The 22,247-nt window shown below is 44.9% G+C and overlaps 2 protein-coding genes across 2 annotated transcripts in view; one reads left to right on the forward strand and one right to left on the reverse strand.

Annotated features, from left to right (window-relative positions):
- SCAMP1 (secretory carrier membrane protein 1) overlaps window positions 1-17,439 on the reverse strand; it is a 114,593-nt gene extending 97,154 nt beyond the window's left edge. The window contains exon 1 of the mRNA XM_066381694.1: window positions 17,252-17,439. Within this exon, the coding sequence (XP_066237791.1) occupies window positions 17,252-17,308 (57 nt within the window). The 5' untranslated portion in view covers window positions 17,309-17,439. The remainder of the gene's footprint in view (window positions 1-17,251) is intronic.
- The window catches only part of LOC136404245 (uncharacterized), a 45,558-nt gene continuing 39,843 nt past the window's right edge, over window positions 16,533-22,247 (forward strand). The window contains exons 1-2 of the mRNA XM_066383633.1: window positions 16,533-16,656; window positions 16,972-17,555. Of these exons, the coding sequence (XP_066239730.1) occupies window positions 16,533-16,656; window positions 16,972-17,555 (708 nt within the window). The remainder of the gene's footprint in view (window positions 16,657-16,971; window positions 17,556-22,247) is intronic.

Genomic DNA, 22,247 nt, shown 5'->3' on the forward strand with positions numbered 1-22,247 from the left:
GATAATTCTAACCACCATTAGAAAATTGCCGCAAGTAAAATGGCTGCCAAAAGCATGTATCCAACCCAGCCATTGCTTATTTCTTTAGAGAAAGTGGAAACTGCCAATATTTGCTGTGTATATGTTTCTACAATATGCAGTTTCTACAATATGCATTGTTTTGACTGTTTGATAAGCAAAAACTTTTAAAAGTTACATATACTTACTTGCATTCAAATGTCAAATATATTTTTTCTTGTTTAACTATTAATCAAGTTAAAATTATCAGCGTATACTATTCAAAATCCCTTCTTTTGTTTTTGTTTTATTTTTAATTTTTTATTAAGTGAGAGGCAGGGAGGCAGACAGACAGAATCCCACATGCACTCCGACTGGGATCCGCAGGGCAAGCCCACTAGGGCGTGATGCTCTGCCCATCTGGGATCCTTGCTCCGTTGCTCCAGAGCCGCTTCAGTGCCTGAGGCAAAGCCATGGAGCCATCCTTGCTCAAACCATCTGAGCCATGACTGTGGGAAGGGAAGAGAGAAAAAGAAAGAGAGAGAAGACAGAAGGGTAGAGAAGCAGATGGCCCCTTCTCCCTTGCGTGCCCTGACCAGGAATCTAACCCGAGACTTCCACATGCCAGGCCAACACTCTACGAGTGACCCAACTGGCCAGGGCTCCTCCCAATTTGATCCTTCCAATGCTCAATGTTTGATCTTGCAATATTCAAAATGCACACCACCTTAAATATGCACTTATTTCCTTGCTTTATTAGGTTTAAGAGGTTCCACTATTATAGTTTATATGCTAAAATTATTCAGTTATTCATCTGTAGTTTGTGAAATAAAAGGAAGTGTTTCTTTTAAGGAAAAAAAAGTTGGTAATATTAACATTGTGTTCAAAATTACATTCTAAAAATAAGTGTAAAGCCCATTATTACACCGTTTTAAAAAATATCTTCAAGCAAGTAGAGATTTAGAAGCAGTTGCAACACTAGCTCTGGCAATCCTGAAAGCTGAGTAAGTGAATAGATATACTTTAGGGACAATTATCAGTACTTGGGAGCCATTCTGCATGTAATATAAAGGACTTTTTAAATAAAATATTCCATTTGTTTTTCAAAAAATAGATTAAGAAAGAGTACAGAGATTTTTGCAAAGGTGCCAAGATCATTCAATGGGGAAAGAACTGTCTGTTCAGCAAATGGTGTTGGAAAAACTGGATTGGTGTTGAAACAGCACACAAAAGAATGAAGTTTGACCTTATCTCACACCATAAACAAAAATTAACTAAAAGTGAATCATAAGCCTAAGTGTAAGAACTAAAACTACAACTCTCAGAAGATAACATAGGATTAAATTATTACCTCAGATTTAGCAAAGGATTCTTAGATACAATATCAAAATACAATCTGCAAAATAAAAATAATTTGGACTTAATCAAAATTAAAACCTTTGTGCTTCAAAGGACATTAACAAGAAAGTAAAAAGACAATCAACGAATGAAATATCTGTAAATCATATACCTGGATAAAAGACCTTTACCTGGAATATATAAAAATCTATTATAACTTAATAACAAAAAGACAAATAACCAATTTTTAAATAGGCAAAGGATCTGAATAGACATTTCTCCAAAAAAGATATACAAATAGCCAAATAGCACAGGGGTCGGGAAGCTTTTTGCACCACATATTTTACAAGGTAATTCCGTGAGAGCTATACAACGACCCGTGTATGTTACGCATTATCTAATAAAAATCTGGTGTTGTCCCAGAGGACAGCTGTGATTGGCTCCAGCCGCGCGCAACCATGAACATGAGCGGTAGGAAATGAGTGGATTGTAATACATGAGAATGTTTTATATTTTTAACATTTTTTTATTAAAGATTTGTCTGCGAGCCAGATGCAGCCATCAAAAGAGCCACATCTGGCTCACAAGCCATAGGTTCCCGACCCCTGCAATAGTACATAAAAATATGCTCAACATATAGCCATCAAGGAAGTGAAAAGCAAAACCACAAGACACTTCACACCCACTAGTATGGCTAGAATCAAAAACAGATAATAACAACTGTAAACAAGGACGTAGTGAAAGTGGAATCTTCTTACACCTCTGGCAATAATGTAAAATGGTGCAGCCACTTGAGAAAACAGTCCAGCAGTTCCTCAAATGATTCAATAGTTACCATATACCTAGCAATTCCACTCCTAGATATATACTCAAGAGATTTTAAAACAAGTGCTCAAATAAAAACTTGTACACAAATGTATATAGCAGCATCATTCCTGACAGTCAAAAGGTAGAAACAACTCAAATATCCATCAGGTGACGAACTAGCATTAACAATTCTTAAAAGCATCCAAAGCCAAATACCAGCGAAAAGGAGATCATTGGAATGCTCTCTGTGTCCAGGTCTACAAAGACCTCTTACGGCACACAGGGAAGGGAAACAGGTGCTCCACACTGGTCTACCATGTGAAATCAGAAGGTATAGGACAGTACAGGCTGCCTTAGTAGAAATAATGGGTCCTCAAGCATAAAAAGATTGAAAACCACTACTTGAAAATACCCTTCCTTCCTCCACCATTTGAAGTGACCTGAGTGTTTCATTCAACCAGAACTGCTAAAAGGTAAATGCAAAGTAAATTTTCTTGTGAAAACCATGATAGAATTAAATCTGTATTTAGACTGAATACAGATCAAAATGTAGAATATAGGTCTACATGATAGAATTAAACCTGTATTTAGTTTTTGGTGGTAGAGATGCTTTTTTTTCTTTTCCAAGTGAGAGGAGGGGGGATAGAGAGACAGACTTCCACATGCGCCCTGATCAGGATTCACCCAGCAACCCCATCTGGGGCTGAAGTTCTGCCCAGCTGGAGCCATGCTCCCCACTGAGCTATTTTTACTGCTTGAGGCTGAGGCTTCACAGAGCAATCATCAGGATCCAGGCAATACACTCAAACCAATCGAGCCATGGCTGCAGGTGGGGAAGAGAGAGTGAGAGAAGCAAGGTCAGACGATTCCTACTCCAGTGTTTCATGATTAAGATAATTAGGCCTGACCACGCGGTGGGGCAGTGGATAGAGCGTTGGACTGGGATGAGGAGGACCCAGGTTCAAGACCCAGAAGCTGCCAGTTTGAGTGCAGGCTCAAACTGGTTTGATCGAAGCTCACCAGCTTGGACCCAAGGTTGCTGGCTTGAGCAAGGGGTTACTCGGTCTGCTGAAGGCCCACGGTCAAGGCACATATGAGAAAGCAATCAATGAACAACTAAGGCAGGGGTCAGGAACCTATGGCTCACGAGCCAGATGTGGCTCTTTTGATGGCTGCATCTGGCTCGCAGATAAATCTTTACTAAAAAAAATAATAATGTTAAAAATATAAAACATTCTCATGTATTACAATCCGTTCATTTCCTACTGCTCATGTTCATGGTTGCGGGTGGCTAGAGCCAATTACAGCTGTCCTCCGGGACAACACCAAATTTTTATTGGATAATGCGTAACGTACATGGGTCGTTGTACGGCTCTCATGGAATTACATTTTAAAATATGTGGTGTTCATGGCTCTCTCAGCCAAAAAGGTTCCTGACCCCTGAACTAAGGTGTTGCAACGAAAAGCTGATGATGTATGCTTCTCATATCTCTTCTCCATTCCTGTCTGTCTGTCCCTATCTATCCCTCTGACTATGTGTCTCTGTTTAAAAAAAAAAAAAAAGATAATTAGGCTTTCCTTGTGTCTTTCCATGGTTGTTCCCATTATACCTGTAAGGTATCTTTCCCCGCCGAGGAAGAAGGAAGGGGAGTAGCCACGAAGTATGGAATAATAAAAAGGTTTTATTGAGTACAGAGCGCATCCTGCCCGATGAGGTTCTCTGGTCCTGGGAACAGAGGCCAGAGAAGTCACATAGGGTGATCCACATGGGGGAATATTTAAAGGGTCTCTACGGTGGTCGAGCTAATATGACGTGGTGAAATCTCACTGGCTGGCAGACAGTCATCACTCTTTTCCAAAGGACTCCTGGGAAGTTTCTTTTGGCGCACATGGTTGTGGGCGGTTCTAGCCAAAGTTCCAGAGTCTGAGTTCCTCACATGACCTTCCCCCATTGCTGACCACCCTACATTCCAATCTTTTGTATTAATTAGGGTGCCGCTTATTCGTCTGGCTACTTCCTGCTGATTAGGGGCATCGTGGGGAGGGGGAGATCAAAAGGTGGTGGCTTTGAGAGAAGTCGTGAGGGACATTTGTTTGACCGTGACTTGAGAAACTTCGCAGATGCGGTCCGGTAAGGATTTAAAAAAGAGTAATAGGGGGATCTGCAGGGTCCAACCTTTTGGTGAGCCAGAGAAGGGTAGGGCCCAGAAAACTTGAGGCAAAACTGTATGCCAGGAGTGGCGTACGAAGGGGAAAAACTGCATGTCAGAGGTGGTGTATGAAGGGGAATGGAAGGGGTCCCATCCACTCCCGTAACCGAGACCCATCAGGGAACTAGAGGTCCAGAGTGTGATGGCAAAACAGAGAAGGCAGCTCCCGTGTCCTCAAGAAATGAGATGGACTTACCTGTTCCTGCAGCATTCCCCTGGGTTTGGTGAGGATGATGGGGGGTTTCCGAGTCCAGGCCGTGTCAGCCATTCATGAGGTCTAGGAGTTCTAGTGGTGGGCCCGCCTGGCTGGACCGGACTCCCATCTGGGTGGCTCGTCCTCCACGTAGAGACACTGAGGATGAGCCTGCTGCCCAAAGGGGGCAATCGCTCCACCAGTGACCAGGCTGCTTGCAGTTAGGGCTGGGCTTAGTGGGTGGCCTCAGGCAGGGGCACTGCTGGGACCAGTGACCCTGCTTGCCACATGTAAAGCAAGTTGCTGGTGGGATTCCTCTTTGCGGCTTGGACTTGGGTCGGGCACTTCCTGTGCCTTGCCCCTGTCGCTCTGCCAGCCTCAGGGCTGCCACAAGAGCCTGGGTTTGGAGTGTTACCTTCTGCTGCATGTGGGCCTGGAGAACAGCCTCGGCCGTTTCCTACTAACCACGATCATTAAAAACTTTAAATGCCATGTTCACAGGTCCTGCATAGGGGCTTGGGGGTTGAGAATAAGAGGAGGGGGGCTCCCCAGGAGAAGGCAGCCAGATCCGGAAAGAAACGCTGAAGCCAGAGGCAGGACAGGGCCAGGCCTTCCTGTAAGAAGATTGGGGTTGGGCCTTGGGCGTCCTGCAAACCGGTGTAAGGACAAATGGCAGGCTGAGAATGGCCTGATGGAGGAGGGGCTTAAGAACACAGTGGAGAAGGGAGGGGCCCCTGGCCAGCAGGGGAGGAGAAAGAGAGACTAGTATTTGCAGGTGAATGAGAAACAGGATCCAGCGAAGGGAGGAGAGGGGGCTCTTGGAGGGAAGAGACCCAAGTGAAAAGGTCCACAGAGGAACCAGAGAGGGGTCCCGAGAGAGGGGTGCCCCCGGGGGTCAGGCAGGAGGGGGAGAGAGTTGGGGGTCAGGTGAAGAAGGAAAGATCAGGAGTAGAGGGTTGAGGTGAGGTTTCTCTGGCCAAAAAAGGGCCTGTGTGGTGGAACAGGAGGCACAGAGATTAGGACAGGAGCGCGCATAACTAGAAGCCCTGAATGTAAGGGATCTCCAGCCAGTTCCCAGTTCTTTTGGTGATAAACTGGTGAGGGTGTTAAAACTGAAAGTCCCTTCAGGAGGCCACCTGGTTCGATTATCCAGTGGGTTCTGTGGCCTGGCCACAGCGGAGGAGAAGAACAGTTTCTTCTTCTTCAGGGAGGGAGAGATTTCAGATAAGGCAACTCCAGGAGTGTTTTTGGATTAGGTCTAGATTCCTGTGCCCCACGGCCGCCCTCAGTCCTCAGGGTGGTCAGAGTTGAGAACTGGAGTCCAGCAACTGAAGCTCTGGCCACCGGACAGATAAGTAAAGTGGATGTGCTCGGGACGTCTCCACGGGCACACAACACTCGGAACAGAACAGAAAAGAGGTCCCTGACACAGCTGTGGTTTCAGACAGGGAGTCTCGGCGGAAAGAACTGAGGGGAGGGGAGGCTGGGGACTTACCACACTGCACTGAAGTGGGTGGAAGGTCGGAGGTCCTGGTTTTTTCTCGGAGGGGAGGGGGAGAGGAGCGACCCCAGTGGGCTTCAAACTTCTCCCAGGTTTCGGAACCAAATGTAAGGTATTTTACCCCGCCAAGGAAGAAGGAAGGGGCATAGCCACAATGTGTGGATAAGCTCTGTACTTTATTGAGTACACAGCACTTCCCGCCCGATGATGTTTCCTGGTCTGGGGGACACCGGCCAGTGAAGTCGCATAGGGTGACCCATGTGGGAGATATTTAAAGGGTCCCTAGGGTGGTCGAGCTAATATGACGTGGTGAAATCTCACTGGCTGGCAGATAGTCGCTCTTTTCCAAAGGACTCCTGGGAAGTTTCTTTTGGCGCGCATGGTTGTGGGCGGTTCTAGCCAAAGTTCCCGAGCCTGGGTTCCTCACGTGACCTTCCCCCATTGCTGACCACCTTACAATACCCACCTGACTTTTCTCTGTGCTTTCAACTCACTTCCTGAAGAAAGACAGCATAGTTAACTATCTTTGTTCTTACTGGGTCAAAATTTAGGACAAAGCCATCTGCTCCTGATCAGCTCACAGACTGGCTTCTATTGGACAAGGTAACTTTGGTAAGATCAGTCAGCTAAGGCCGGTGTGGCAAGGGTCACACAGTAGAGGATGTGACCAGCTTTGTGTAAGCAAAAGCTTAGGGCTGTTCCCTCAGCAGAAGTTGAGGATCTGAGCATAGCAAGCCCCTAGAACATGAAGCCTCCTCTCTAGCTGAGATGATTAGACAAACTCCCAATATCCAATAGATTACAAGATAGAGTTTATGCATTCACAAAATGGTCCATACCAGTACAAAATTGTAACAATTACAGAGTTCAAGTAAAAACAAAAAACTTGAGACACAAAAGATCTCTAAACCTTAGTTAGCATCTCTGATAAGTCATCTCGATTCTGCTTCAATCTCTTTAAGTGCTGGAGAACTCCATAACAAAAAAACACTGTCAGGCTATTCTAATAGATGTTTTTAAATCTTTATGTTAGGACAAACTATATAGCCATGTAAACTCTGCCAATTAGCCTTAGGTTTTTTTTCTCTGAAGCCAAAAACAGGTTTATTCACTCAACCAACTAAAAACACTTCAACTATCAAAATATTTCATACTTTTCTTTTGCCTTCTATAGTTAAAACCCAGAGTAATTTAAACTTAAATTATTCTTCCTAGGACTTCATTCCAGACCAAGACTATTCTGACCTCTTGGGATACACTCTACTTTGTTCAAACCGCTCTTTAAATATGGACTGGAATTAAAGACAATACCCATGAGATAGACCAGAACAAATATTGTATTCATTTTTAGGAAATAATCACTAATTTCATTACTCTAATATATATTTTTGAGGAACTCTATCACCCTGATGAATATTAAAAAAATACTGAACATGTTTCCTGAATCTGCATTCAGCACTATTAAGTATTAATTGTACTCTAAAAAACTTTGTTTTGGCAATATCAGCAAAAGAAGAGTTTACCTCCAAAATTTTTCAGTCAGTATTACCATAATTATGATTATTGGACTTATGGGACCAAAACAGAACTGTTCAAATACTAGTTTTGTCAATGGAACACTTGTAAGATGTATCCCACCCACACTAGCAGCCTCCCCTTGTTCCTACCCAAGAGTTTCACAGCCATGGGAGATACTCAACTTCGGAGAAAAGGTTATCTAAATATCTTTAAAGTGTTGATCCAAAGCACCCTGACACTCTATCCTACATAAAAACAACTGTCTCAGAAAATTATGGATGTGTTTTAAGGCAGTGTTTTCAACTGCCAATCCACAGACTGGTCCGCCAGAAATTTTGTGCCAGTCCCTGATGTTGTATGAAGATTATAGACCCCATGATCTTAGTCGAATGCTCTTATGTTCAGGGTGATCTCTGCCTTAGCTGTCCCCAAAGTAATTCTATTTTCACCCATTCCCAAGTGTTAAAAAGATTGATATAGGCCCTGGCCGGTTGGCTCAGCGGTAGAGCGTCGGCCTGGCGTGCGGGGGACCCGGGTTCGATTCCCGGCCAGGGCACATAGGAGAAGCGCCCATTTGCTTCTCCACCCCCACCCCCTCCTTCCTCTCTGTCTCTCTCTTCCCCTCCCGCAGCTAAGGCTCCATTGGAGCAAAGATGGCCCCGGCGCTGGGGATGGCTCCTTGGCCTCTGCCCCAGGCGCTAGAGTGGCTCTGGTCACGGCAGAGCGACGCCCGGAGGGGCAGAGCATCGCCCCTGGTGGGCAGAGCATCGCCCCTGGTGGGCATGCCGGGTGGATCCCGGTCGGGCGCATGCGGGAGTCTGTCTGACTGTCTCTCCCCGTTTCCAGCTTCGGAAAAAAAAAGAAAAAAAAAAAAAGATTGATATAACCACTGTTTTAAGTATAGTTTGAACCCTGATAAGATTAACAAGAAATTGTTAGAGAGTTGGGCCAGCCTGAACTAAAAGGAACAGAGACATTTCAAAATGAAAAGAGGCTTCTGGGCTCCCAACTTTCAATGAGTAGGAAGATGACTAAAAGTGCTACTCAACTGCAAACAGCAGTCATTTATCACATAAGAAAATGACTTCTCAGAGGTTAGACAAAAGCAAAAGAAGTAACAAATTAGAGAAAGATTTCCAAGTAGTAGAAATGGGACCTAATTAAAGAACACTCACTGCAGCCCTGGCCGGTTGGCTCAGCGGTAGAGCGTCAGCCTGGCGTGCGGAGGACCCGGGTTCGATTCCCGGCCAGGGCACACAGGAGAAGCACCCATTTGCTTCTCCACCCCTCCGCCGCGCTTTCCTCTCTGTCTCTCTCTTCCCCTCCCGCAGCCGAGGCTCCATTGGAGCAAGGATGGCCCGGGCACTGGGGATGGCTCTATGGCCTCTGCCTCAGGCACTAGAGTGGCTCTGGTCGCAACATGGCGACGCCCAGGATGGGCAGAGCATCGCCCCCTGGTGGGCAGAGCGTCGCCCCTGGTGGGCGTGCAGGGTGGATCCCGGTCAGGCGCATGCAGGAGTCTGTCTGACTGTCTCTCCCTGTTTCCAGCTTCAGAAAAAATGAAAAAAAAAAAAAAAAAGAACACTCACTGCCCCCAAAGTAGGAAGCCATGACAACATGAAGCTGGCTGGATTTCAGTCTTGGTATGGACAAGCAGTTATGCCTCCATCCTCCCTTATTTGAATGGAAGTGTGCATTGAGGTTATCCTGTACCTGTCTCACAATTTGATGCTGGGTGTATCTTTCCAGTTCCTAGGTCTGTATCAAGAGGGACACAGCAGCTCCCATCAGGAAGTGGAATCTAATCCTCCTCACTCCTTTTTCGAATCTGAACTTGCTTTGTGGCTTGTTTTGAGTTACAGAATGTAGCAGAAGGGAAATGACTCAAGAAGCCTTGCAGCATCAGCTCTTCCTTGCTTGGAACACTGCTGTCACTATGTAAAACACCCAAGGCTAAGCTGTTCCTAGCAGGGAGGCCACAGGAAAGAGAACCAAATGCTGCCCCCGCCGACAGTCCCAGGTAACTGCAAGACACTGGTGAGAATATCATCCATCCTCAAATGGCTCAATCAGCGATTTTCAATCTTTTTCACCTCATGGCACACATAAACTAATTATTAAAATTCTACAGCACATCAAATAATATATTTTTTGCCCATCTGACAAAAAATAGATATAATTTTGATGAATAAAAAAATAATAATAGTAGTAGTAGTAATTATTTACCCTCTTTGCTCCAAGTAAAAAAAATCAGGTGCCTATACAGTACTTGTATATAAGGGTTTCTGGTACCAAAAACTAGCCAATCAAATGTGACCTTATTATGCAACTTGACCAATAAGGTCCAACTCTATTATATGACCTATAGAGTTATGGTTCAAGACAGGGCATTCACACCAGATGGCTACTGTTATATTGGATGTTGCCATTTTTTAGTTATATTAGCTGTTGTCATTTTTTTTTTTTTTTTTAATATAAAAGAGGTCAATGCCCCTGACTAAACAGTCAGGTATTGTATTTTTTAAAAATTTTTATGGCACACCAGTTGAAAATAATGGGCTAAATAATTGAAACCAAATGAGTGACTCCAGGCAATTCGAAAATAAACTGTCAAGCTAATTCTAGCTCAAGCAACAGACTAGTGAACAGATAACTGTTTTAAGCCACTACATTTTGGGACTATTTGTTATACAGCAACAGATAACCGATACAGTGGTAAATGATGCATCTTACTTTGATGAAATATAATCAACAGTTCAACATGTTTTAAAATATCAACCTGAGAAAAAGAGAGTGGAAACTCATGAAGTTGACCTGAATGTAAAATACCATAGACCAGTGGTCGGCAAACTCATTAGTCAACAGAGCCAAACACCAGCAGTACAATGACTGAATTTTCTTTTCAGAGCCAAATTTTTTAAACTACATAGGTAGATACATTTCTTATTGAAGTAGCGCCCGCACGTGATATTCTGTGGAAGAGCCACACTCAAGGAGCCAAGAAGCCGCGTGTGGCTCGCGAACTGCGGTTTGCCGACCACTGCCATAGACTTTGAACTACTATCACTATGTCCAGATTAATACTGAATGAAAAGTTGGCAAAGTTAAGACCCTCACAGAAGAAATCCTCAAAATCCTTTCCTAGTGCTACCCAACCTCCAGTCTTCAATTTTAAATGAAGGGAGGAGTGACATCAGATTAATGTAAATGAAAACAAAATGGGTAACATCTTCGAATTATGGGTCACTTTTTAATGACAAGGTTTTCAGTTTTCAACTTCCACTGAACTCTTAGATTACATCCAACTAACTGTAACTTAAAGATAACAAAAATAAGAATGCTGAGTTGTAAGCCATTTTTAAGAGACAAAGTAGAATTAATTTAATTTAAATAGAGAATTAATTTTTGAGGCCAAAACAAACTGAACATCGTGCTCAATTTTAATAGAGTTCTTTAATTAGAGAGGAAGCATATGTAGTGACAAAGCGTTAGAATTCTGACAACCTGGATCTAGTCTAGCAGGGGTGACTCGGCAAACCACTTAATTATTTTTGGCCTTAATTCCTCAGATCTGACCTGCCAAAAAGCTAATACTAGTGTTCTAGAAGATTCAAATGAAACATGAACTTCACCAAATTAATAAGGTAAGAATAATATAGTAATATACTATATAATTAAAGTTTCTTAAATTACTATTAATACTACTTGTTACTATCAAAGCCATCATGCATTGAACACTTATTACATGCTAAATGCATGTTCATCTAGTCCTATTAATTCTGTGGAGAAGGTACAAATACCACCATCCTGTTTTACAGAATAGTAAACTTAAATATAGAGAAGCTAAGTAACTTTCCAAGGTCTCACAGCTAGTTAATGACAAAGCCAAGATCAACTGTATCAAATACAAAACAAATCTAGTGTGCAAAATGCAGCCAAATACAGTGCCATCCGCAATGGACTCAGAATGGAGATCTAAGTCCTAATGCCAATTCTGCACTAGCTACACCTGGATATACAATGATGAGCAAGTTGCAAGTTAGTAATGGAAGTCAAATAGGGTTTTTTGTGTTTGTCTTTCAGTGAGAGGAGGGGAGATAGGCAGACTCCCACATACACCCTGAATGAGATCCAGCTGGCAACCCATCTTGGGCTGATGCTCTGGAGGACCGAGCTATTTTTAATGCCTGAGGCTGATGCACTCCAATGGAGCTATCCTCAGCGCCCTGGGCCACACTCAAATCAATCCGAGCCAATGGCTGTAGGAGGGGAAGAGGGAGAAAAGGGGTGTGAGAAGCTGATGGTCGCTTCTCCTATTGCCCTGACCAGGAATCAAACCCAGGACATCCATACGCCAGGCCAACGCTCTAGCCACTGAGCCACTGGCCAGGGCCTGGAAGTCAAATAGTTTTTAAACAAGAAGAAATTAGGATGGTTGCCAAATGTAAATTATCACATCTCTGGGCCTTTTTCCATCCATAGAACAAGATCTAAGTACATTTTAAGGTTTTCTGCTCCCAACCTTGACATTTTTATTCTATTTTAAAAATTACATTAAATATTATTTCCAAATGAATTTTCTAACACAGTCAATTAGCATATTAAAATACTAAAGCAAGCCCTGGCCGGTTGGCTCAGTGGTAGAGCGTCGGCCTGGCGTGCAGAAGTCCCGGGTTCGATTCCCGGCCAGGGAACACAGGAGAAGCGCCCATCTGCTTCTCCACCCCTCCCCCTCTCCTTCCTCTCTGTCTCTCTCTTCCCCTCCTGCAGCCAAGGCTCCATTGGAGCAAAGATGGCCCGGGCGCTGGGGATGGCTCCTTGGCCTCTGCCCCAGGCGCTAGAGTGGCTCTGGTAGCGACAGAGCGACGCCCCGGAGGGGCAGAGCATCGCCCCCTGGTGGGCGTGCCGGGTGGATCCGGGTCGGGCGCATGCGGGAGTCTGTCTGACTGTCTCTCCCGGTTTCAAGCTTCAGAAAAATACAAAAGAAAAAAAAAATACTAAAGCTGACTGACCAGGCGGTGGTGCAGTGAACAGAGTGTTGGACTGGGATGCTGGAGAACCCAGGTTCGAGACCCCGAGGTCGCCAGCTTGAGCACGGGCTCATCTGGTTTGAGCAAAGCTCACCAGCTTGGACCCAAGGTCGCTGGCTCCAGCAAGGAGTTACTCCGTCTGCTGAAGGCCCACGATCAAGGCACATATGAGAAAGCAGTCAATGAACAACTAAGGTGTCGCAACGAAAAACTGATGATTGATGTTTCTCATGTCTCTCCGTTCCTGTCTGTCTGTCCCTATCTATCCCTCTCTCTCTCTCTCCGTCTCTGTAAAAAAAAATAAAATAAAATACTAAAGCATATTAGGAGGCATGAAGGTTTTCAGACCACTCATTGTTCCCTCCTTTGAATAAGCTGCACTCATTTTGGTACTTAATCATACTTTCTTTTTTCTTTCTTTTTTTAATGAAGAACATCTGGCAAACCTGGGCTTTATAAGACTTTTAATTTTTTTATTTTACTTTTTTATGTATTAATTTTAGAGGGAGAGGAGGAAAGAGAAGACAGAGAGAGAGACAGATTTGCTGTTACACCTATTTAGGGATTCACTAGTTGACTCCTGTATGTGCCCTGACTGGGGAACAAACCCACAACCCTAGTGTATCGGGATGATGCTCCAACTAACTGAGCTAGCTACCCAATCAGGGCCACTCATACATTTTACACTGTCATAGAAGAACCTGTATCACCAATCTCTCTACTGATTACTGAACTCATTCCTTTTATTTCACTTCCTAAATGTGTGTCTCCATGTTAGACTAATACCCTTATAAATAGAGATACTTCTTCAATATCTGTTGAATGAAAAAATGAGCAACTGAAAAGAACAAGGAATATACAGCAATTAGTTTGTAAATATATACACTGACTCTGCAGAAAATATTTTCCTTTCTAGCTTTAAAACCACATTGTAACAACTCAAGATTGGATTATCAGAAACAATCATATAATTAATCAAGTATTTTCTTCCAGATTACTACACATTTCCAGTTATTCCAAGTTTCCTGATGCACAATGAAAACTATTCAAATGGCATAACTCATTAACTGAGCCTATCACAACCACCAGAATAAAACAGGCACTCAAAAAATGGATTAAATCCACTAAATAACTTAACAGCTAATGAAATCAAGTAAACCACCACAGTCACATTATCTGAAGACATCACCCTAAAAATTATTTTCATGACATATAGTAACTTAAATAAAGATGCTGACAAAAGTGTTCCTAACATAAAAGTGAAGGGGAAAAAAATGTTTAAAAAACTTAAAAGTGCCTGCCTGACCAGGCAGTGGTGCAGTGGATAGAGCATCAGACTGGGATGCAGAGGACCCAGGTTCAAGACCCCGAGGTCACCAGCTTGAGCACGGGCTCATCTGATTTGAGCAAAAAGCTCACCAGCTTGGACCCAAGGTTGCTGGCTCGAGCAAGGGGTCAGTCGGTTTGCTGTAGCCCACGGTCAGGGCACATATAAAAAAGCAATCAATGAACAACTAAGGTGTCGCAACGAAAAACTAATGATTGATGCTTCTCATCTCTCTCCATTCCTGTCTGTCTGTCCCTATCTATCCCTCTCTCTGACTCTCTGTCTCAAAAAAAAAAAAAAAAAAAACTTAAAAGTACCTGACCAGGTGGTGGCAGAGTGCATAGAGCTTCGACCTGGGACGCTGAGGACCCAGATTTGAAACTCAGGACACTGGCTTGAGCAAGGGGTCACTGGCTGGGATGGAGCACATTCATGCACACACTCATGCACAAGCGCACACACATCATGGCACGTATCAGAAGCGATCAGTGAACTAAAGTGCCGCAACTACGAGTTGATGCTTCTTATCTCTCTCCCTTCCTCTGTGTGTATGTTGTGTGTGTATGTTTCTCTCTCTAGCTTAAAAGAAAAAAAAAAAGAATTGAAAAAGCAATGAAAATCAAGTAGTTTTTAATCACGAAAAAATTAGATAGTTGCCAAATATGAACTAGCATATTTTTAAAATATGAACTATCTTATTTTTAAAATATGAACATTATTTTATAATATAGCAGATAAAAACATTTGAAGAGAATGATCAAAAAGTAAAAACAAAAATGACTCTAGAAACTTTTTATATTTAAGTATAGAGGACAAGAAATGCTATTCCAAAAATCACATTTACATAGAAGGGAGGCAAAAGTAGAAATAAAATATGCTATGCATGTAAAGCTTTACTTTGGGAAGAAGAAGAGCAGCTAGCCACAAATAGAAAGATAAAAGGTCAGATACCCTGTGATTTGACTGTCACCAAAAGTCTTAAGTCTATATTATCCATTCCTTGAAATATTTTATGAACTTGAACAAAATTTTTCTCTTAGTGTATCCACTTATAAAGAACAAAAAGCAGCCCTGGCCAGTTGCTCAGTGGGTAGAGCATTGGCCTGGCTTGCAACGTCCCGGTTCGATCCCCAGTCAGGGCACACATAAGAAGCAACCATCTGCTCCTCTCTCTTCCCCTCCTGCAGCCAATGGCTCGACTGGTCTGAATGTCTGTCAGCCATAGCTCAGTTGGGTACCAACCCTAGATGGGGGTTGCCAGGTGGCTCTTGGTTGGGGCGCATGACAGAGTCTATCTCCCCTCTTCTCACTTAAAAAAAAAAAGAACAAAAAGCTTTTTAATTCTATACCATAATAAATGAATATTTAAAATTATTTTGGGGTTTAGAATTACTACAACAACCTTATATATGGCAGAAAAAGAAACTGTCATAGCAACACTGGATGTCACAAAATAGTCTGGGCTAAGAAGAAGACAATGTCATGCACTAACAAGCAAACTAGCTATATAAAATGAGCTATAAAATAGAATGACCAAATAGAAAAGAGTCACACTGTCAGATGCTGGAAAAAAAACATCAATGAATTTCTTAATTAGGAAAAGCTAACAGGTTCTTACTGTTACACTTTTAAAACATCTTTAGGCCCTGGCCGCTTGGCTCAGTGGTAGAGCGTCGGCCTGGCGTGCAGGAGTCCCGGTTCGATTCCCGGCCAGGGCACACAGGAGAAGCGCCCATCTGCTTCTCCACTCCTCCCCCTCTCCTTCCTCTCTGCCTCTCCCTTCCCCTCCAGCAGCCGAGGCTCCACTGGAGCAAAGATGGCCAGGGCGCTGAGGATGGCTCTGTGGCCTCTGCCTCAGGCATGACGCCCCAGCTGGGCAGAGCATCGCCCCCTGGTGGGCATGCCGGGTAGATCCTGGTCGAAAGCATGCAGGAGTCTGACTGCCTCCCCGTTTCCAACTTCAGGGGGGGAAAAAAAAATCTTTAAATAACACCCATTTGGCAAATTACAAAATATCTCTAAAATGTCTATAATCCAATTTTCCAAAACATAGAATGATGGAACACTAAATACTGTACTGTACTAAACTTCGGGGGGGCGGGTCTCCTTAAAGTCCACCCATATCATCAGTAAAAACCTATAAGGTCCAGGCCAGGTGTACAAAATTTTCTTAAGTGACACTAGAGGCAAAGGAATAGTGACTGGGTAATATAATCCATCTAATAATCAGGTTAATAATCAGAATAGGGATACTTTTCCTCTTCCAGGATTCTCAATAAGATAAAACCAGGAGTAAAAAGATGTAAACTCAACAAGCAAGAAGTGACACTTATGTGACCACAAATTAAAGTTACCATTTTATTTTGTGTGACTTCGAATTAAGGTTTCTACTGCATATATCCAAGGAAAATTAAACAACTTCAACCAACATTTGGAAACTTTCACGTGCTAAGCAGCTGCGCTTATTAAAAAACCTAGGGCACTTTTAAATTTATTTAAAACAGTGTATTAATTTAGGCGCAGATAATGAATTTCCGATGCCCGTTTCTCAGCCTTCCGAAGCTGTGTTTGATAAGGTAGACTCCAAGAAGGAACAAAGTTCTAGTGGGAAATGGTATCCTCATACAGCTTTGGAGCCAGTGACGCACAAGGAGCTTGGAAAATATCCCGTCGTTTAAATTCTTCAGAGCAGTTAGGTAGAAAGGTGATCGTCCACGTGCACTATTCTTTTCCAGGTGTGTTTATTTTTAACTTTGATATCAGACCCTCAACCTGAGCCTAAATGTAGGGACAGGGAGGCGGGGGCGCTGGTGGTATCTGGGCACAAAACAAGTTTGAAAAATAAAAACACAACCTTTTTTTTAATTATTATTGCAGCGTACTCAGTGCCCTCACCTCCTCCACACCTCTGCCATCAGTCCACATAGCTCTTCGCCGCCGCCAGGAGTCTCCATGACAACCCCCCCCCCCCCCGGGGCGAGCCCCCTCCCCGGGCGAGCGCCCCCACCCACGCCGTCTCCCCGGCCCGGGGAGCAGCACTTGCCTGGCAGGTGACAACCCCACCTGCCCGGGGCTCCCACTCGGCCGCTCCCGGAGGCGGGCCGGAAACCCTGCCGACGCGCGGGGCCGCTGCTCGGTCGGGGACGTGGAGCCGCGTTACTGTCGGACCCCGGAACGAGTGGCGCGGGGCGCGCGAACCCACAAGGGGAGCGGCGGCCCCGAGCCCCGGTCCAGGCGCCGAGAGGCGCAGGGGCGGCGCAGCTCCGCGCTGGAACTCGTGTTTCCACCCACGGCGCCGCGGCGGCAGGAGGTGCCGGGGACCGCGCTCACCTTGAAGGGGTTGTTGAGATCCGGGTCGGCAAACGGGTTACTGTCGAAATCCGACATTTCGCCGCGCTCGGCGTCACCCACCGGACCTGGCGCAGAGAAGACGACGAGGCGAGGCCGCCGCCCCCCGCGCGCTCACGTCGCCGCCGCCAAGCAGATCCGGGTACAACGCGCCGGGCCCGGGGCTGGCCGCGCACTGAGCATGCCCGGTGCGCGGGCTCCAGGCCGGCGGGGCCGCTCCGCTCGCCGTCCCGTTCCTGAAGGCCGGAATCGCGCGCTCCGGGCTTTGGCTCCGACTGAACAGGAGGTAAGGGCGGAGGGAGCAGGGCCTGATCGGTCCTATGGTCTTATGGCCAGACTGAGATCCCGCCTCCTAGCCTGACCAGCAACACGTTTAGGTGGACTCGAATGTTCTGTAGTACATTTAAAATCGGCTCCTGTGGCTGACTGTGATTTGAGGAAGAGATGGTATTTTGTGGGCAAAAAAAAAAAAAAAAAATGCCCACTGAGACCACTGCCCGGGGACGGAAAGGCAGCTCGGGACGCAGGGGACACACCTGGGAGGGAGTGGCTATTTAACCGCGTTCCCCGCGCACAGGCGTGGGGAGCCGGGGGGCCCGCGGCCGTCTTTAGAGGCGGCGCCCTCTGGGGCCGGCCCCAGCTGATGAACTCTGCACCCCTTTGACCCCACCTTCCGGTCCCTCCGACTCCAGGTTGCTGCCAAATCACGGGTACAGCCTCAGAGCTCTCGGTCCAGATTGGCTCCGCAGAGGTTTGGGAAACAAGGTTTAGTACCAGAGTCCAGCCCCTGTTCTATCCTCTGAAATCTGCAAAATGGCTACTTCTCCGGAAATGAGGGGGGGGGGGGGCTCAAGTCGAGAAATAAGTTAATACTAGTAGACAACAAAAATGCCGTTTTTAATTTCAAGCATTTGGGCACAAAATATATACACCTCTGATTTTTTTTTTCCTGTTCACTCTTGTAAGGCCAGTGTTGGGCAGATAAAATGTATTATGCTCACTTTGTTAAAGATAAAACGAGGAGGCAGTCGCCCAGGTGATATTAATGTGTGTTGGGGTGGGTTAGGGGCAAGCAGAATCCTTGTAGCCTTGGTTTTGGGATTAAGCCTGTCCCACCCTTTTTGGTGTGAGGTGGTACAATCCTATCATGCCTCAGAGAAGTGACTTTGTATTAGAGACTTCCCTGTTATGTATATTGGATTAAGGGTTTGGATTTCTACACTATAAAATGGGGACGGAACAAGAGTTTGCGCCCTTGGTTCCTGAGGTTAGCATGAGAGAGCGGAGAGAGTAGAGCCAGCAGCTAAAGGAGGCCACGTGGAGGAGGCCAGGAGAAGCAGCCAAGATGGCGGAGTGCTGAGTGAGACGCCAGTTTGTGCAGAGTTTGTATCTGGGATAAGGAAGGAGATGGGGAACTGAGGAGAAGAAGGCTGGTGAGCTAGAAACCTTTGATTCTAGGAAACTCGGATAAGTCAGTGGCTTTGTGGGCACTGAGTGTGACTGGGTTTTGGAGCCCAGTGTGTGTTTTTACTTGCCCGCCGGGTGCAAGGTAGGATTAAAGGCTATGGCCCACCAGTTTTTGGCTCCGTTGTTTCTTTGCCGACTGTCCGAATCCAATGCGAACCTGCAAGGGCCGGGCTGCTCTGATGGTGGCCCTGGCTACTGGCAGCCAGTATCCAGGGCCAGGACCACTATCAAAGCAGCCCGGCAAACTCTGCACAAACTGGCGTCTCACTCAGCACTCCGCCATCTTGGCTGCTTCTCCTGGCCACATGGCCTCTTTCTGCTCTCTGCTCTGCTCCCTCTGCTCTCTCATGCTAATCATCCCAGGAACCAAGAGAGCAAGCTCCCTTCTGCCCCCATTTTGTAGTGTAGATTCACAACCTTTAATCCAATATACAAAATAGGGAAGTCTCTAATACAAAGTCACTTCTCTGAGGCATGATTGGATTGCACCACCCCACATCAAAAAGGGTGGGAAAGGCTTAATCCCAAAACCAAGCCCCAGGCTACAACTATCCTGCCTGCCCCCAACACACATTAATATCACCTGGGCAACGGCCTCCAGGTGGGCAGCATTATCTTTTACAAAGTGAGCATAATACATTTTATCTGCCCAACAACTAACGTGAATACTGGAAAATGGATATGTGTAAGGAATTTATTTGAATCATTCGTTACATCACCCCTGAATTGAGGCATCTCTTTCCCTCATTTTAATCTTCCTTCTGCACTAACAGAAAGGTACTTAGCAGAGGAAGCTACAAAGAGCCAGAATAATCTTTACTTGGTAGGTGCCTAAGAATTGGAAGTTGCCTTGGTCTTTTGGAGGCTTGCACTATGCAAAGTCAGCCGGGAAATATTTTTTCCCTGCTGTGAAAAACTAGCTACATGGACAAAAATCAAATTTAGCTGTAATTTGTCTTTGGCGGGATCGGGGTTAGCGTATGTGACAAGCTGCTTCTAGGTAGCCAAGTAGGAATGTCAACTAGTAAATGACAACAGACAAGGATTATCATGCCAGAACTGCAAAAGTTTAGATTTAAAAAGAGCAGATAATCTGTTGTGCTCACCATCCTATTGTCAGCATCAGCCTCGTGTCTGGTTGATTCTTTAGTGTTCAAAAACCAATTATGTGTTCAAATCCCAGTTCTGATACTACGTGTGCTACTGACTTCACTTCTGTGGATCTGTTAAGGGTTACGGTATTTAAGTAAATTAAATAAGACATGGAAAAATGCGCTAATGTATTTAATGCCGAAAAATAGTATTTGTTGAATATTTGAAATTGGCAAGGGGGCCCAGCCCACTGCTCTCAGGTGCTTTTCCTCATCTTACTTGGACTTCATCTTGCACAATTGATCTGCTTCTCTCACCACTTTGGCCCTCACTCCCTCTACGTGTCCTCCAAATGACCCAAAAAATCAGCAGCTACTTATAATGCATATACTGTGTTCCAAGACAGTGAGGATCAACTGAACCTGTAGTGCAGGATGGTAATTTCCAAATATGCTGTGTTTACGGTGTAAAGCCAGGAGCCGGGGCCAGGGCCACCATCACAGCAGCCCAGCCAGTGCAGGTTCGCATTGGATTCGGACAGTCGGTAAAGAAACAATGGAGCCACAAACTGGTGGGCCATAGTCTTTAATCCTAGCTTGCACCCGGCGGGCAAGTAAAAATACACACTGGGCTCCAAAACCCAGTCACATTCAGTGCTCACAAAGCCACTGACTTATCCGAGTTTCCTAGAATCAAAGGTTTCTAGCTCACCAGACTTATTCACCTCTGTTCCCCATCTCCTTCCTTATCCCAAATACAAACTCTACACAAACTGGCATCTCACTCAGCACTCCACCATCTTGGCTGCTTCTCCTGGCCTCCTCCATGTGGCCTTTCTCTGCTCTCCTCTGCTCTCTCTTCTAATGATAATCTCAGGAACCAAGAGCGCAAGCTCCCATTCTACCCCTATTTTACAGTGTAGATTCAAAACCCTTAATCCAATATACAAAATAGGGAAGTCTCTAATACAAAGTCACTTTCTGAGGCATGATTGGATTGTACCACCCCACATCAAAAAGGGTAGGAGCCTGACCAGGTGGTGGCGCAGTGGATAGAGCGTCAGACTGGGATGCGGAAGGACCCAGGTTCGAGACCCCGAGGTCCCCAGCTTGAGAGCGGGCTCATCTGGCTTGAGCAAAGAGCTCACCAGCTTGGACCCAAGGTCGCTGGCTCCAGCAGGGGGTTACTCGGTCTGCTGAAGGCCCACAGTCAAGGCACATGTGAGAAAGCAATCAATGAACAACTAAGAAGTCGCAACGCGCAACGAGAAACTGATGATTGATGCTTCTCATCTCTCTGCATTCCTGTCTATCTGTCCCTGTCTATCTCTGCCTCTGTTAAAAAAAAAAAAAAAAAAAAAAAAGGGTAGGAAAGGCTTAATCCCAAAACCAAGCCCCAGGCTACAAGGATTCTGCCTGCCTTTAGCCCACCCCAACACACATTAATATCACCTGGGCGACGGCCTCCTCGTGTTATCTTGAACAAAGTGAGCATAATACATTTTATCTGCCCAACATACGGCTATTGACATTAGCACCTAATGCAAAAATATACAGACTTCATTATTCCAGAATCATTTGGAATACTCATTAATGGTGCAGATATCCACCTCTTCACATATCCTATCCCTGAGATTCTGCTTTAAGGATCTCGGAGTCCCTGGACTCACATTTTTTATTATTTAAATGTCTATAGATACATTGTTTTACATAAATGCATAGATTCATAACATACAATGTTCTCGCTTTTTTTTAATTCTATCCCTTGCCTTCCCTTCTCTCTTCCCCTACATTAACAACCTGATAGGTTCCTTTCAATATTCTTATAATACTGTATAGCTACACTCACATAATACACAGTCATGTGTAATATATATAATACATATTCATGCAGAAATTTATATATCTATACATAGTTTTGGCACTGTCTTAAAAAATGGGATCAAATATATATATATATATATATATTTTTCTACAACTTCTTTTTCTCATTGATACTTATAGCAGAGTTTTCTGTGAGATATACATTGGCAAAGAGTCAAGTTAAGGTTTCTAACCACAGTAAGCCACATAAATCTTATTACTTTTTATGGGTACTATGACTACAGAGGTGAAAAAGGTTGGGAAGAGTGGCCTAAAGACCTCTTGTGGATAAAACAGCTGTATAAGGCTTGCTTGAGGGTATACTGGCTGCAAGCACTTTGCCTGATTAGTGCATGGGTGCCTGGCAGCATGTTGGGCAGATAAAATATATTATGCTCACTTTGTTAAAGATGACACTGCCCACATGGAAGCAGTTGCCCAGGTGATATTAATGTGTGTTGGGGGCGGGCTGTGGGCAGGCAGGGTCCTTGTAGCCTGGGGCTTGGTTTTAGGACTAAGCCTTTCCCACCCTTTTTAATGTGGTGTGGTACATTCCT

Source organism: Saccopteryx leptura, chromosome 4 (genome assembly GCF_036850995.1).
Source record: "Saccopteryx leptura isolate mSacLep1 chromosome 4, mSacLep1_pri_phased_curated, whole genome shotgun sequence".
NCBI lineage: Eukaryota > Metazoa > Chordata > Mammalia > Chiroptera > Emballonuridae > Saccopteryx > Saccopteryx leptura.